The 18,425-nt window shown below is 36.6% G+C and overlaps 1 protein-coding gene across 1 annotated transcript; it reads right to left on the minus strand.

The window, feature by feature from the left end:
* Positions 1-6,534: 6,534 nt before the first annotated feature.
* LOC106418864 (probable xyloglucan endotransglucosylase/hydrolase protein 30) lies at positions 6,535-9,331 on the minus strand. Its single transcript, XM_048738560.1, has 4 exons — positions 9,088-9,331; positions 8,901-9,001; positions 8,424-8,632; positions 6,535-7,171 (listed from the first exon to the last, which is right to left on the minus strand). Exons 1-4 carry the CDS (start codon positions 9,272-9,274, stop codon positions 6,640-6,642), a joined length of 1,029 nt encoding a protein of 342 aa, XP_048594517.1. The 5' UTR covers positions 9,275-9,331; the 3' UTR covers positions 6,535-6,639.
* Positions 9,332-18,425: the final 9,094 nt, after the last annotated feature.

Raw genomic sequence — 18,425 nt, forward strand, 5'->3', positions numbered from 1 at the left:
AAAAAAAGAAAGAAGAGATACACGCACATCTTCAGGCAAACTTATTTTGTGGAGACTCTGAATCTCTTTATACTGCTCAGGAACACATCCTGAAGAGCCATGGGTAACTACAAAGAATCAAACCCAAGAGGAATAAGATTCACCGATAGCTTACAAACTCCACGTAAAGAGGCAGAAGGACACAAACCCCAAACTCCTCATCTGTTTTGGCCAACAATCAACACTATATCTTTACTGTTAATGAGTGATACAAAATTAAGTAATATTCCTTGCAAATAAAAAGGTTTTGATTTACAACATCATTATAATCATTTTAAACAAGGTTTTACCACTATCCATCCCCTCTCAACTTTGTTAATTAGTTATACAGTTCAGTTGTTCCTCTTTGTTTTCTTTTTGTTCTTTGGTGTTCATTTGTTTTATTTTACTTATTCTTCGTTATGAGCTCACGGCTCACTTTGACACCCCTGCTCTGAAGTAAGGCTAGTTTGAACTACACGTGAGATGTGAGACTCAAAAGTTGATTTAGTAGTGACTACACAATATTGAAGGTGGCCTATGAACTCGTGGATCTACCACGGCAGTAGGGAATTGAATGATTAGGAGCAGAATTTATGAGAACCTTAATAGCCACTGACACTAATTAATATCATATGGGATGGAAGTGAATTGGCAGAGAGAAATGTACATGTTAAAGGAATCTGCAACCTAAGACATTGTCTCCCGCTTGCACAGATTAAATTAAAAGAAGTTTGTAAACCACAGTTTCACGCTGATAGCTTAGACTTCAGATCAACGGGAGTTGCACAGGGTTTTATTGTTATCGCAAACTTAAGACCACAATATTAAACCACAATAAGAAACTCTTCTTATTAATCTCTTTGAGGAAAATCACTCAAAACCTCAAACTCACAAACTCATAAACTCTCACACATTATTCAACCTCTTGCATATTCTATTTATAAAACACTTTAGTCCTTATCACGTTTAGGACTTACACAATATTTAGATTAACTCAAATCTAACTAGGATTTAGATAACTTGCCACTCAAGTTACTTTCAAGTTTATCTCCAACATTCTCCCCTTTAAACTTAAAGCTAACTTGAGTGACATCTTGTACTCCTATCAGTTCCCTCATCTCCTTGTATTTGACCCTTCCAAGTGCCTTGGTTAGAATGTCAGCTCTTTGTTCCTCTCCTGGCACATGTTGAACCTCTATCAAGTCATTCTCAACACACTCACGGATGAAATGATATCGCCTATGTATGTGCTTGCTGCGCCCATGAAACACAGGGTTCTTAGTGAGTGCTAGAGCCGATTTATTGTCTACGAGTACAGCCACTCTTTCACGTGTTTGCCCGCTGATCTCCTCATATAAGTCTTGGAGCCAAATCGCCTGTTTAGCTGCTTCGGTGGCTGCCATGAATTCAGCCTCACAAGATGATAATGCAACAGTTTCCTGTTTCTGAGAACACCATGTTATTGGACTGTTTCCCAGATAAAAAACGTGTCCAGCAGTGCTACGCCCATCATCCTCATCTACTGCATGAGAGCTGTCGCTGTAGCCTATTAACTCGGCTTTAGCTCCCCTGTTGAAAACTAGACCATACGACACAGTTCCTTGCAGATACCTCAGAATTTGTTTAAGTGCTGCTCCATGTGATTCCTTAGGTTGCTGCATGTACCGACTCAACACACCAACAGAGTATGAAAGATCAGGGCGTGTGTGAAGTAGGTACCTGAGACAGCCAATGTTTCTTCTGTACTCTTTCTCGCTTACATTTTTCTCTTCACTCCCCTTTGAAAGACGCAGACCTGGATCCATTGGGGCGTGAACTGCGTTGCAGTCCTCCATCTTTGTTTCACTCAGAATCCTTTTTGCGTATCTTTCTTGTGTTAAGGTGATGCCGTACTCATGTTGACATACCTCAATGCCAAGGTAGTAAGTCAATTTTCCCAGGTCACTCATGTCGAATTTGCTTGACATTCTTTTCTTAAACTCTTGTATTGCTTCCATGCTTGATCCTGTGATTAAAAGGTCATCCACGTACACAGCAACAAGAAGGAGCTGATCTTTGTCTCGACTCAGATATAAGGCGGGTTCCTTAGTGCACTTCTCGAAGTCGAGTTGGCCAAGAACACTATTTAGTTTCTCATTCCAAGCCCTTGGCGCTTGTTTTAAACCGTAAAGTGCTTTGCTCAACTTATAGACCTTGTCTTCCTTTCCTTTGATTGTGTATCCCTCAGGCTGAGCAACATAAACCTCTTCCTTAAGATCACCATGAAGAAAAGCTGTCTTTACATCCAAGTGATGTACCTGCCATCCATTGGATGCTGCAAGAGCCAATAACAGACGGATGGTTTCAATGCGTGCGACTGGGGCAAACACTTCTTCGTAGTCGATACCATGCCTCTGTATATACCCCTTTGCCACAAGTCTAGCCTTGAACTTATTTATGCTTCCATCTGAATTTCTCTTGATTTTAAACACCCATTTTAATCCTATAGCTTTGGCTCCTTTAGGAAGATCAACAAGGATCCACGTTTTGTTTTTCTCAATTGAATCCATCTCACTATCACACGCATCTCTCCAAACCTTTTCTTCTTTTGCCTCGCTGTAATTCCACGGCTCCTCGTCTAACATCATCAACAACTCCTCACTATCATTCTCTGCTAGTAATATATAATCCTCCAGATAACTCGGTATCCTTGTTTCCCGTGTTGATCTTCTCAAGACAATACTATCAGGCGCTTCTTCAGTATCAACTTGATCCTCAACGTACACTTCAGCTGTTCCTTCTTCGTTATTGTTTGTATCATCATCATCATTCATTCCCTTATTTCCAAAATCTCCGAGAATAACTTTAAACATTCCTGGATCACCATTGATCTCCTTCTCCTCTGTTTTCCAATTCCAACCACTGTTTTCATCAAACACTACGTCTCTACTCACCACAATCTTCCGGTTCGTTGGGTCATATAACCTGTATGCCTTAGACCCTGGCTCTGTTCCAAGATGCACCAACTTTTGAGACCTATCGTCTAGCTTCCTGAGGTGTCCGATATCTTTCTTGGCATAACCCAAACATCCAAACACACGTATATGCTCTACACTCGGCTTCTTCTTCTTAAAGACTTGATATGGTGTTTTTGTCACTAGAACTCTTGTAGCTACTCGGTTTATAAGATATGTAGAGTGTCTCACGGCTTCCCCCCAAAGGTAGTTGGGCATGCTCATATGTTTTAGGATGCTTCTGGTCATGCCTAGCAAGGTTCTGTTTCTTCTTTCGACAACTCCGTTTTGCTGAGGAGAGTAAGGGGCAGTGAGGTGTCTAGATATCCCTGATGTCTCACAGAAAGTTTGAAACTCTCTTGAACAGAATTCTCCACCACGATCTGTTCTAAATGTCTTGATCTTTGCTCCTGTTTCTCTCTCAACGATTGCCTTGAACCCTTTGAATTTCTCGAAAGCTTCTCCTTTTTCTTTTAGAAGAACAGACCACATGTACCGACTGTGATCGTCTATCAGAACGAAAATGTATCTATTCTTGGCAGGTGTGGTGGGCGTGATAGGTCCGCAAAGATCCCCGTGTATCAGTTCTAGGACATGACTTGCGCGATACGGTGTTGCTTTAGGAAATGAGTACCTTGTTTGCTTTCCAAGTAGACATGATGAGCAGGCTTCTTTCCCAGTCTCTACATTCGGAATTCCAATAACAAGCTCTCTTCTGATCATGACCTTCATAGACTCTCTCCCAATGTGGCCTAACCTTGCGTGCCATTTGTCTCCTTCGCTAACCGCCATTGTTTGTAGACACTTAGTTTCTGTACGTTCCATGATCACTTTGTACAGTCTGTTCCTTGACCTTGTTGCTTTTGTGATTAATTTTCCTTCCTTGTCGTGTAGTGTGAGATAATCATCTCGCATCCGTATCTCGCAGCCTGACTCGGTAGCCTGTCCAAGGCTGATAATGTTACTCCGTAGATCAGGTATGTAATACACATCAGCTAGGATTCTGCGTTCTCCATCTCCACTAACAAACAGAACTGAACCCTTTCCTTTTATATCAATGCGTGAGTCGTCTCCGAACCGCACCTTACCTGTGATTGTCTCGTCAATGCTGCGAAAATAGGCTCGGTTTCCAGTCATATGATTACTCGCGCCATTGTCGAGGTACCAAGTGTTTTCTCCCACCAGGTTTGTTTCGAAGTCTTGGGGATTCATGTTCTTCTCGTTTAGAAAAATTACCTCATGCATCATAAGATCTTCAGCTTCTTGAGTAGCATCATCCTTAGTCTCACGGGTTTCCTGCAGCTTCAGCAATCGGTCGGGGCAGTCCATGGCGAAGTGACCATTCTTGTCACACCTGAAGCAGGCGATCTTTGACAAATCACGATCATAGTTGTAAGCAAAACGCCCACGACCTCTTCCTCTGTTCCAAAACCTTCCTCCTCTGCCTCGTCCTCTGTAGTTGTTGTTCTCTCGACCATTGTTATCACGATTCCCTTGCTGAGAATCATTACTTGCGTACATCAGCTTTGTTTGATTGTCTTGTTCATCTTCTTCCTCGTCAGCTACTCTTTCCTCGAACGCCTTTAAGCGACCCACAATGTCCTCGAATGTTGTTGTTTTTAGGTCGAGAACTTGCTCCAAGGATGCCACGATATGAATATACTTCTTCCTAGGAAGACTTTTAAGAAACTTCTTTACGATCCTTATTTCTTCAATACTCTCACCCAACGCAGCTGACTTTGACGTAATCTCTGACAATTTTCCCACGAAATCGTCAATCTTATCTGTTTCTTTCATCTTTAGCCGATCGAACTCTGCACTCAAAGTTTGTAGGCGAGCTTCTCGAACCCTATCTGCTCCCATATGTCTCGATTTGATAGCCTCCCAGACCTTCTTTGCGGTGTCTAGTTCTCCAACCTGTAATATCAACGTCTCTGGTATTGATTGAAAGAGCAACGCCATGGCCATATTATTCTTCTTTACGTTGTCGGATTCTGTTTCAACAACCTCCCAAGCTTCATGCACCTTTAGTAAAACTTTGATTCTCATCGCCCATACCGTATAATTTGTTGTGTTCAGCATTGGACAGTTGATTGAAGAAGGAACTCCTCCTTCCTTAGGTTTAACGAAAGTCGTGATGTCTCCCATGACTTCCGTTCACTCAAGATCGTCTCCGTAAGCTCTGATACCAAATATTGTTATCGCAAACTTAAGAACACAATATTAAACCACAATAAGAAACTCTTCTTATTAATCTCTTTGAGGAAAATCACTCAAAACCTCAAACTCACAAACTCATAAACTCTCACACATTATGCAACCTCTTGCATATTCTATTTATAAAACACTTTAGTCCTTATCACGTTTAGGACTTACACAATATTTAGATTAACTCAAATCTAACTAGGATTTAGATAACTTGCCACTCAAGTTACTTTCAAGTTTATCTCCAACAGGTTTGCAGTCTACCATCTTTGCACGCTCTATTATTTCTTCAGCATATCGAGATTGATTGAGGAACAAGCCCTTGTCGTTGAACAGAGCAGAGATACCCAAGAAAGAGTTAATCTGACCTTCGTCTGTAATAGGAAACTCTGACTTCATAGCGTCGACAACAGCCTTATGATGAGTAGGAGATGAGGTTGTGAGGATGATGTCGTCTACATATAAGAGGAGGGAGATGTGCGTTTGCCATTTGAATGGATTGAGAGAAGCGAGGATTAGAAGAAAAGAGAAGAAAAGAAAGAGAAAAGAGATTAGGTTCAGGATGATAGCTCTGATACCATTGGCAGAGAAGTGATCGTGGAATTGAGAATTGTTATATTCTGTTTCATTGTCACACTGAAAAGATTTTATGGTTTTTGAGAATTGGTTTTTGATGAAGACAGTGAAGTGAAGAAATTTGGCAAAGACTTGATCTTTTGATCTTAAAGGATATACCCATAGGAAATGAGAGTATTGATCAAGAAAGAGGACGTAGTATTTTATTCCACTGATACTTTGAACTGGAGAGGTCCATAGATCAGAATGAACAATTTCAAAAGGTGCAGTGACAGTTGAATCATAATTTTTGAAGGGAAGTTTAAGGATGTGGACGGCTGAGTGAAGAGCTTCTACCCAAAAGGAGTGCCATCATCACTCTTCAACGACTTCCGGTCCAGCTTAGGCGTGTGTGATGCCCACGCTACAACTGCGGGAGGGTGATAGATTATGCCAAAGAATATTCTTATTGTTCAGATATGATTCTGTATAGATCAAAGGCAATCCCTCAAATATTGTAACCAACTCACGTATATATTGGAAGTGAATACAACGTACAATGTTAAGGGAAAATATTTGTCTAAAATTCACGGGTCCAAGACCACTAGCTTTTTCAAAATCCTAAAGAACTTTGAACGCCACAGACGCAGAAAATTCTAAAAGTTTCAACCTCTCTACTAGAGTTAGAGATGGATTGTCACAAAATGAAAGAGAACAAAGCTTGCTGACGTAACTACGATTTTGTAACTCACTTTATGGATCTGAATGACGTATTCCCTATTTCTTTCTCTTTTTCTTCAAATCATTACTATTACAGTATTTATTCTCTCTTTACTCACAAACAAATAAAAAAAAGGTACAAATCTTATTTTAAAAGTCGTCTTCTTTCGTCGGGATCACTTTCAATTTCTGGCCTTTGCTGCCGGCGATTCCTACGTCGTCCACGGGCCTCTGTACCACCAAACTTCAACCTCCCCGTATCCTTAAATCTATCCTTCTCCGCTGGAACAATCACACACTCAGGTGGCGCCTCCGGATACCGAACCGTATCATAACAGTAGGAATAATACATGAACCGTTGTCTGAATCTTCTCATGGCGGCGCGTTGACGTGAGTTGATGGAGAAGTAGTCTTGTGATTCGAGGAAGTCCACGGAGTCAGAGCAATCGGTGGGGACTTCTTGGATGGGATCAACGGAGCAGCCGTCAAGGGAGAAGGACTTGAACTCGGCTACGAAAGGGGCATATTTGTAATTAGCTTTGTATTTGCCGCCCGAAGTAGCCCAGTCAGAGGCGTCCCAAATGGTGGCGTAGAGAGACATTGGCTTCGCTGGATAATCTGCTCCCATTGCTTCGCTTCTTATCACTTCTCTTATTGGAACATCGTCTACCCAAAATCTGATCATTTTTTCAATTAGTCTTTGATTAGTTGGCAGCAAAATTAGTCTGAAAATAATGAGATGATAAGATCTTCACTTTCATAATGATTTTTTGTCAACAAGTTTTTGGTTATGATTAAAATGTTGATCTCACCATTTAAAAAGAGAATACAGAAAAGGCTAAAATATACCTATATATAATGTATACTAGTAGATTGGTTACAGTTTCTTATTTCACCCAAATATATATAAAATATTAAAAAGAAAGAGAAAATGAAAATGTAATAGGTTTTTCAGTTGCGGAAGTTTTATAATTTTTTGAATATTCTTAACACATGCATTGATATAAATACCTATACTTTTATAGTTTAAAATTCAATATATAAAATAAAATATGTTAAAATATTAATAACATACTGATGAAATACTCAAATTGGTATCTCATCACCAACGGTTGCTTTAAATCCTTTAGTTTCAACACAGAAGAAGCCCAATAAAAAGTCATATTTCTGAACAATTACTTCAGCTTTTATTTTACACGCTACGCGTGATAACTGAGTGCGATAGTTACGCGTCAAAAAGATACTAAAATAAAAATAATACTTTAAATCCTCTAGTTAAGCTAATGTTTATACAGTTGTGCCGAATTAATTGTTTTCGAAAAGAAATAAAATAAAAAGTAAATCGGAAAATAAGAAAACTATCAATTTTTAGTAGAAAGAGAGAGAATATTATAGTATGATTCATTAATTATATCTTATGAAAGAAATACACGTTTTCAGAAAGACAAACATTCTTTCGTCAAGCTGGGTTATCTTTAGGGATGTCAATTGGACGGACTGGATGGATTTGGGTGTGTCCAGATGGGCTTATTTTTTTCTGGGCGTTTTTGGTCGAGCCTAAATAGCACCATGTCCAAATATGACCATGTCTAAATAGGACTATGACCAGATGGACTGTCCATGGAATCCAGATGTCTATTTAATGTAAAATGTCTAATTTTCAAACTTAAAAGATGTACATATTAGAAATATCATATATATATATATATAACATCTTAAACTTACTTAAATTTCATGTTTTACAAAACATACTTAAACTTAAATTTCATGTTTCACAAAAGATACTTAAAGTTTTAAACTAGACTTAAAATCCATATTTTACGAAAGCCAAAAGGTACTTAAATTAAGAGTGAATCGGGTTTGGTCAACGCTAATGAAGCTAAACGGGGGAAAAGGAAAGAAAGAAAGGATCGATAAAAAGAAGCTTACATGATCTTGTGAGGAGTCCAGAGGATGCTGTAACGATGAAACTCTTTAGAAGGATCGAACCATAGACGATATCTTTCTTCACGACCTCTATGTGTACTTCCATTTCCGTACAGGTTTGTCTGAAACCTCCATGGCTTCCCTTTAATGTTCCCTAGAAACTCTATGTCTAGTTCGTCATGTGTTTTCTCGAACACGTCTCCGTTTGATGTCTGCCCATAAAATATTAAATTTAGTGTCTTTAACACATAATAAACAAAACAAAACAAAACAAGAGATTAATTATTAGATCAAATGTGTTAAATTCATGATCAACCACAATAATAATAAAACATTCCGGTCAAAAAGTAAAAAAAATAACAATCATGAAGAACAACAATAAAAGACACAACTTCTCAAAAAAAAAAAGAGAAAACTATTTTTATATAAAAATCATTTTATGGTAATCAAACAGATAAAAATAAGTGGCCGGCGACTTACGTAAAAGGCGACGACGACGCCGGCAGTATAATCGGCTGGAAGCTTGATCATAGAGCTGTAAAATCCATGTTGATACATATTCGATGATATGAAACCAGAACCTATACATAATCATCATCATCATCATCAATTTTTCATCATAAAAAATAAAGAACCCATGTGAATATATAGCTATATATGTATATACCGGTGTATTTATCGAGGAGGAGGCGAACGGAGAGATCGTCAGGTGAACGGACGAGATTGCCATCGCCAAAGAGAGGAGAAAGCGATTCTTCGAAACTTAAGGTGTTGAGATTCGTAAACGCTGATGATCTCAACCCCAAACACAAGAAAACTATGAAGAAGATGAGATTATACGATAATTTAGACATTGTTGTTCTTTCTGAGATGAGGTTTAACGTTTTGGTCAGAGAAAACTGCTCTTTCCCTTCCAAGCTCGTGGTCTTTATATATGATTCACAATAGTCTTTTTGATTTTTCTTCTTCTCTATTTTCCGACTTTACCCTTCTTTTTGGTATGCCACTGCTATTTCAAATTAAAAGTACATTTAGAAATATTTTTAAGATGAATATTTAAGGAATGGCCGAAACACCAAATCTGATTTGAACCGAAAGACAATTAATCCGAGAAAATGATTATAAAAAGATTTAAAATACTTATAATTAGAATAGTTAGATTATTTTTTTATCTCTGAAATCAAAATCCAATCCAAATCAAACTATAAAGATTATTCTTTTCCAAAATAATGAACAGTTTTTTTTTTCCAAAAATTAACAGAAAAATATACCACTGAATTTATTTTGGTTGTTAACTTTCTATAACCTATAAAAATTCGATATAAGAAATGAATGTCATAGGCATAGCCTAAAAATATACGTGAAAAATAACCTAGACAATATTTTTAGCAATATTTAAAACAGCATAATAAAATAAGTACCTCATTCGTTATATTTTAATTGTCGTTTTAGACTTGGGTACGCATGTTAATTAAGAAAATATTTAATTATGCAAATTTACTAAATAAAAATATCATTATCAATATACCTAACCGTATTTTAACCAATATATAAATAGATAGGATATAAAGTCAATAAATTTTGCATTAAAACCATAAAATAACACTTATTTTGAAACAAAAATTCTACTCTACAACCGACAACTAAAATGTAAAATCTTTTATTTCTTCTAACTCTCACTGACTAATAAAATCCGTCGCTGTTATAAATATTTTCTCTATTTTAAAATAATGCATGTTTTATAAAATTTATATATACTAATAAAATATATTAAATTTTAGTTTTAAATGCATAGTTATTTGTGATTATCTATTTAATATAAATACAATCCAATAATTCAGTTAATGTTTTTCAATTTACAATTAATCATTATTATCTTTTGACCAATTTTTTCTCTAAAGCATACATATTTACGAAACGGAGGGTGTACGGAACTATATTAGGTAGAAAAACCATAATATCGTTTTCAGTCTCCTAAGTTAAATTTTCTTTTTAATTGGGTGACCAGCATAAAATCTCTAGTGTGATATACATGTGTAGTTGTTTATAGGCAAGTTTACGATAATTTTAGTCACTGACTACATTTTCCAAATTAAACTCATTCGAAGATTTCTGTGTCATTCTCTGAGATCATCTAAGATAAGATGCCAGTTAAAAGTGACAAAATATATGGAAAGCGCGAGGATCAACAATGAATCACAATGATCAACTGATACGAATGGGTAATGACAAGATTCTAATAAAGAGATAGAGCTATGTGTTGGGTTTTAATGAGCCTATGTACAACATTTTAATGTTCGATTAGTACGATTATGTACGTAATGATGATTGAATTAATTGATCAGCGTATTAATGTTTTTAGCTGTTCATGGCCAATTAGAGTACATTTAGCATGTGACATAAAATAAATAAAGAATATTATTAGCATATATAAACATATAGTTGGTATCCTCTATGTATGATTACATATAAAGGGTAGTTTCGTCATTTATGATGAAGGATACCAAAATAAAGAAAAATGACAACTAAGCATGAAATGGAGACCAAATGGTCTTTATATGTAGACCCATGCAGATTGTATATAGTAAGTAGGCAAGTCATCTTCACCACCGAATATAATTATACATAAATACATATTTTACGTGTATGTCTTCATATTAGGTGGCTACACAAATCAACTTTAAACTAATGAAATGTATTTGACAACAAAATTAATAAAAAGATTGATTCCAAAACTATGGACAGACAAACGTAAACATTTCCAGACACTTTTGCTCTTAAGTTATTTATGTTTCCATTTGACCAAAAAAAAAAGAAGTTATTTATGTTTCCTCTTTCTCTATATATCTTTTGTTCACTTCCTCTATGTATTTGTAATCACAACATTTCGATGATATTCTTCAGAAGATGAAGAGCAGACTGGCTAGTGTCATGAACATAATGTAGGCTAGACAATGATCAGCAAGATATTAGTTATGTTAACTAAAATTTAGCATTATATACTAATATGTAATGAATAAGCATATTTCAAATTTCATTAGCTTCATGACTTGAGACTAGTTCATTTTGTTAGTTAGCCAAACCAGATACCCAACCACTTTCTCCAATAAATTAAAGTATGAGTAACTGTTTTTATATTCTTATATTTACGAGCTCACTTTCTAATAATTCACAAAGCCGTAAATTCAGAGTCCAGACAAAATCAATTAATCGTTTATAAAATTTATGAGTCTGTTGTTGTGATGTGAATTTGGACATAGAAATTTAAGTTTAGTAAAATGTAACAAAGATTAAAAACAATGTAAGAAGATTGTTATCAGAGTGAACCAAACGTTAATTTATATCCTACTAAATTTGATGTTGATTCAGAATGGACTGAAATTTATTCCAAAACTACTTAAACACTTTATTTAATTAGATTGAACAAAATAGATATTATAAAATATTAAATAAAGTGAAGTAAAAAAAAAGGTTAAAACGCAATTTAAATTATATAAAAATATTCCCAATTTAATTTATTTCTAGTTTTATATTCCCACGTTCCCGAAAGTAAAACTTTTTAGATTCTTTTCTTATTCCATAAAGATAGATTTTCTATATTGTTAAGGAACTTTCTTATACTTTTGAGAAACATTAATTGATAATATTTGAATTGATTAAATTTTATTGGTGGAAATTTATTGAAAAATGTATAATAAAGTTAAAAATAAATTAAATTGTAAATATTTATTAAATTCTTAATAAGTGTGAATAATTTAGAAAATCTTACTTTCGGAAACAGATGGAGTATTTATTTTCATTGTCTAAATTCTTAAAAATCTATAAATGTTTTTGCTATTATAAACCTATTCAATATATTTCACAAATGATAACATTTTTCTTTTTACATAAAGTATATTATTTTAAAACTTCAATGCAATTTATACTTATGTTCAACCTAATATTTATTACAAATTATATTAGCTTTATAAATTATGTTATTTATCTTAAATAATATTAGTGAAATATATGTAATTAATAAAAACATAAGTGTATTTCAACTATTTTTTAATTTGGCAAAAATATTAAACTCGCATTTTTTTTATGAAAGGGAAGAAGTATAAAGTTGTTAATATTAATAATCATTTGTTTTTGGATTCTTCTGCAATGTTATTAAGATTTGCTATCTTCTTCTTTTTTTTTACTTAAAATTTTATTAAATTTTTCATAATGAAACATATAGTAAATTACAAAAGCTGGCAGAAAGTGATAATATTTCCGGAAACAATAGCCCAAAAGATTAAGACAATAACAATGAAATATGATAATATAAGAAATAAGTGTTAAGAGTCACAAGTACTAAAGCTGGAACTGATGGACTGACCATAACTCGCAGATACTTCTAAAAAATATGAGAACGAAGATAACCAAAGAACCAATGACTTAGGGAAACTCAACCCTAAAGAGTACACCACTAAGTCAAAACATGCGCATCATCGGTACAAGCATGTGCAAGGATAAACTTACATCAAGACCAGAGATTGAGACTGTTGCAAACCGGAACCGAGGCAGAACCAAGTCAAAACCAAACACCTAGGCTCAAGGACACACAAACTTGAAACGCAAATTGGAAAAACACCGGCGAAGATTTACATGTCTTACACGAGGACACTCGTTAGGCAGAATAGCTATCTGCAGAGCTAAAACTGGTCACTTCCTCGCAAGAGAAAACCTGCAAATCAAACCTACTGCTTCGTCTCGAAACGCTCGCCCAATCCATGGTGGATAAAGGAGAGGTCTAGTAGATACTTCCACATCAAGTACACCCCACACCGACGAATCCAAAAAGGTAGGCCAAAACAAATTAACCATAACTGCAAGCAACCAAAGAGAACATAAGCACCACAACCCAAATCTAAATCAGCCCACGACTTGACAACAAAGACGATTCTACAGATCCTAATCGTCGAAACCGGTGAAAGATATAAACCAACGAGAAGGAGACCCTCGTCCAAAACAACCATAAACCATACAAAACCTAGATTAAACTAAAGAAAAAAAGAGATCCTCCCTCATGTAGCGACGGTGAGAAGAACCGCCAACCAGAGGGAGATCAGCGACTATGGAGTTTCCTTTTTCTTTTCTCTCTCAGCGGTTTGACCTGATTTGCTATTGATACACTAAAATTGTTTCTTTTCTACGGAAAGATAACAATGTAGATGTAGTATTTGAGATTCAATTCCAGAAGACCAGTTTACACTTTATCCTAATGGTTCAATATCAATCTAAAACAATGAATGGTTTTAAGATTGTGTAGCGTAGAAAGAAAGTAACAAGTTGGTTTGGTTCAGATTATAAAAGAGCTAGGTTCAAGGTGATTCATTGAGATACTTAAGACCATGAGCCATACAACTATTCAGGAAGACAATATGAACAAATCTAGAACTTGAACAACAATATTAGATAAACCCACTGTCATGGTGTCTACCAATCTATCAAGATATCCTAATGCCTAAACTGTCGTTTGGATTAGAGAATGATGACAAGCATTAAGCTCAAATTCAATTGGTTCATGATTCCCCTTAACATCAGTTTTCGTTGGCTAAGGACAAATCGCCTATCTATGCTTTTTCTAGCAACCTAAAACACTTTTGATGATTAGATTAAACCTGTGATCAGATGCTAAATGGCTAGTTTAACACAAGCAGTAAGTATAACAACAGATGGATATATCAAAGAATAGCAATCCTATTTGTGTCTAGCTCATTGATCCATGGTCCCTAACACCCTAAACCTAACAAGATGACTACTCAGCTATGACACAAGAAAACACAAGCATCAATTCTGAATAATACATCATGCAATTCAATAGAATAAAAATAGGGTTAAGAAGTTTCTTCTCTGAATCAAGGAAGATCGCCTTCTCCCTTTACAAGAGTACAAGTTTTCTCTCTCAAAAATCTTTCTCCAAATTAACGTAGTCTGTAAAGAATAATAAGAAAAGATATATCTGCAGGTCTATGGCGCCTTGGGAAGAAAAAGAGGGAACCCTAGGTAAAATCCCGAAATATTTAGAAGTTTCCTTAAAAATCTCTGCCGCTGGAACATGCACTCGGGTGCTTCGCTCGATCGGGAACATCCATCAGACTGTTCTGCGTGAAAATTTTCAAATTGCATTTTTTCCGCCTCTTTTGCTCTAGGTGATCCATCTCTCATCCAATGCAACTCCAGACCTGTAATGACTCGAAAAGGACTAGGAAGACTCAATAAAGACTTGAAAACCAATTGAAAAACATATGTACAAGCTGTCAAAAATACCATATATCAATTTCCCCAGACTTAAATCCTTGTTTGTTCTCAAACAGTGTCAAGTATCAAGAACAAGGAGAAAGGTTTGAAAGGGTGGGAATCTCCTATTCTCAGCAACCATACTTTAACCACAAATATTTGAACCATACAAGCAGTAAAACTAGGACAACACACCCTTGTCAAAACCCCACTGACTGCTATTCAAAATCGGCTCCATACTATATATCTCGAACATGCAAAGGCCACACTTTCAAGACAAAGCTCTTTACATTCAATTAAGAGTAACATGAGCTTCTCATCACATACATTATTCATGGTAGATGGTCTAAGTATTAACTGGCTATTTTATGGTGGAGTTAAGAGTGTTAAGGGGCTACCATTTTTTGTAGAGGATGCAAGATATCGCGCAAAACTGCAAGAGAGGACGGATCTATTGATATCCAAAACCTCTACTCGTTTTTGCTTTTTCTGGAACGACTGTCTGCTTTGGATCAACCATCTGGCTGCTGAGATCATCCGCATGCTCTTTGATCTTTCAGTTTGGTACCCACTCTTTCGCTTGACCTTCCTAGTGGCTCATGTTTCTTTGATTTCTTCCCCTTCTCTATCACCTTATTCTCGTTTTTTTTTAATTTGATGTGGTGATGAGACAAAGAGGGAGGTATTACATGGTGGTTTTGATGTGCCACTGGTGGTTCTGATTACACAACCATTATGGTTCTCCACCCCTGCTCTTGCGCAGTTCATTGGTTATGGAGCGGTTGCTCTCTTAATCTGCTTGTTCTCCTTTCTGACTGAATCTCTGCAGCAGTAACAAGTAAGAGGCTGCGTCGATCTTTTCCTCTACGATTTTTTTCACATATCTGCATATATGACACTGAAAAACAAATGCATGAAGGTGAAATAAAAGCTCAGGTGCAGGGTGGAAATTAGCTAAAAATGAGTTAGCCACTCATGATCAACAAGATGGATATAAAGGGATAAGAAGTCCTGAGTGTATTCTCGTTTCTCTGATCTAATTCCCATAACAAGAAAAATTTCATTAAATATTAGGTTCAAGTTAAATGGAGCTAAGTCTTTCCAGTGTAACCTCGACAACCCGAATGCTTCTGGAGAACCAAATGAGATAATGTCAGGATAGTCCAGGTCCACATGTGTGTCTTTCGTCCCTGCGAAAATCACTGAATAAGATAACTAAAGCATGAGGTGGTTAATGATCAACAGAAAATAAGGTTATAATTCCCACAAAGTTTTGACTGACTCATCCTAAAAACTACCTCAAACCGACTCAAAAGAAAAACAAAAGAAAGAAACAAGTTAGCAAACTATGAAAACCCTCCCCCGAACTTACTTCACACCGTCCCTGGTGTGAAATAAATCAGAGAGAAGGTGAAACAAGAATAACATATACTATTTTTTTTTTTGTCCGAGATACTTACCTGCATGGAGCAGCTGCTTAGGATCTCATGTTTGTTTTCTTTTTGACCTGCAACTAAAAGTTAAATGAAACAAAAATATATATATATACACTTACCAGTGGGTTGCCTCCCACCAAGCGCTTGGTTAAAGTCACTAGCTTGATTTGGTGATAAGGATCAATTGGGTTGAGCATGAGGGCTTGTTCCAAAACATGCAAGCTCCACAATCAGACATGTTCAGCTTCAAAACTTTGCTCAACAACCCTTTCACAACGGCTTCTCCTTTCTCTTTCAGCTCACGTGTGATAATAACTTTTAACTTTACAGAAATGTTTAGATGTACCTTTGCACTTCACCTCATACTCAATGGATTTCTCATAACACAAGCGAGGTATCAAAGTCATCGTAGGATCAACCTTGACCCTTTTTTCTGGACTTTTTCTTTCACCTTTGCATTCCCATTGAGTTCCTTAGTATCAGTGTGAGGATCTCCATGCAGAACATCTTTGATCTCACTCCTATCGCCAAGCTCCTTCTTAGGAACAATTTTCAGCTATTCTCCACTAACCACTGAAATGCAAGAGGCGTATCGAATTTGTGATCTAGTTGGGACAGCCTTGTAGAAAACCTTCCTGGTTATGTTGGAGAAGGAGACTCTCTTATTAGGCAGGTCGATGATCGCTCTCACTGTAGCCATAATTTTTCTTTCAGAGATTAAAGGCATCTCATAATCTTTGCTCATCTCAAGGTATGGAGAATACAACCCCCTACTTGGACAGGAAGATTGCGAATGGCGCCATAAGGGACTGCCCTAGAAGAGTTTGCAAAATCCAGAGTCACTAGAAAGGGCTCAACATCAATAATGGCCATCTCGTCTACAATTTCCTTTGAGACAAGATTCACACTAGACTTAGAGTCACAAAGAGCTTCCTTGAATTCCACTCCAGTAATGGAACATGGAAAAACAAAATTTCCAGGGTCATCAACCTTAGGCAATATCTTTAGTGATGGTGCCAATGTTTCTGTAAAGAGTGCCTTAATTTTTTTTTGAATGAATGTTAAATTTTATTCATCAAAAAGACCTTTATACATCAAAAGTGCATCCTTTAATCTAATTTATGTACTATAACTACTCCTTAATACTATCACCCTCTTGTACCAAACCATACTTGTAATGTATCTTCCATTCCCTTCACTCTCTTTGATCTCAACTGACTCAGCTTGTTTCTTACTCCCTTATCCAGCATTTTCTTCAATATTGTCAAGGGCAGCATTTTCTCTCCATGCCTGATTTTGTTTCTTTCACGCCACAGTGCATGAATTGCAATCTGAAAGGAGTACCGAAGACAAAAGAGTAGCTTATTTTCCATAGATCTTCCAACGATTAGTTGCACTATATCAGACCAAGAGTTTGTAAAGGAGGTCCCCGTGATTCCTCTGCTGAGACTTTCCCAAACTTGAGATGAATAGGCACACTCGAAGAACAGATGATCCCTATCTTCCGGTGAGTTCTTACAAAACACACAAGTAGTGTCCACTCCTTGACTCCACTGAGCAATCCTATCCATAGTAGACAATCTGTTCAGGTAGCCAACCAAGTCATAGATGCGTACTTTGGGATAGCCTTTATTTCTTCTCGAGTTTCTCTTCAATGTTTGAAGAATATATGCAATGGCCGAATCTCCCAAGCATGTTCAAATAAATGTTTTGAGGAAGCATTCTCACCATCTTCCTAAACTCAGTCAGCTGCTCTACACTAATGGAATCCATCAGATGTTTAGGTGGGATTGGATATGAATCTTAGGAACATAGATTCGAACTAGCGGAGTCTCAGCAGGTTCGTTGGAAGCAGTTGCTTCAGAGCTAGCAGGTTGCTCTGTTTTTCTACGCCAACAGCAGTCTCAGCAGAAAGCTGCTTCGTTTCTTTTCCATCAGCTTTCTCACATCTCAACTCTATTGCATTACAGTGCTCAGCCCTCGGATTTTTATCAGTTTTCTTGACACTCTCAGCTGTTTGAGCAAGCTGAACATCAATCCTCTTTATGTGGTTTCTCACAGTATCATACTTTCTATTCAGCTCAGTGAACATATTTTCCATCCTGGTATTGATGTCTGTATTAACCTGATTCAATGCCTTGCCCCAAATCTGCAGACCTTGTAGTATCTGCTGCATCATGATGTTGAGGTCGGCAGCTGGAGCAGCTTGTTGATTGCTCTGCAGATTCTGCTGGTTCTGATTCTGATTCTGACCCACAAACCGGTTCTGTGCCTGGCTGAAAATGAAAGTTTTACCCTGAAA

This window comes from Brassica napus, chromosome A8 (assembly GCF_020379485.1).
Source record: "Brassica napus cultivar Da-Ae chromosome A8, Da-Ae, whole genome shotgun sequence".
Classification (NCBI taxonomy): Eukaryota; Viridiplantae; Streptophyta; class Magnoliopsida; order Brassicales; family Brassicaceae; genus Brassica; species Brassica napus.

What these genes read in the sequence shown, in the direction of transcription:
- LOC106418864 (XM_048738560.1), bottom strand. Translation starts at nt 9,274, where the DNA reads ATGTCTAAATTATCGTATAATCTCATCTTCTTCATAGTTTTCTTGTGT. An exon ending in CCTCCTCGATAAATACACCG is followed by an intron (nt 9,002 to 9,087) that starts GTATATACATAT and finishes GATTATGTATAG; the next exon opens with GTTCTGGTTTCATATCATCG. An exon ending in GCGTCGTCGTCGCCTTTTAC is followed by an intron (nt 8,633 to 8,900) that starts GTAAGTCGCCGG and finishes TTTTATGGGCAG; the next exon opens with ACATCAAACGGAGACGTGTT.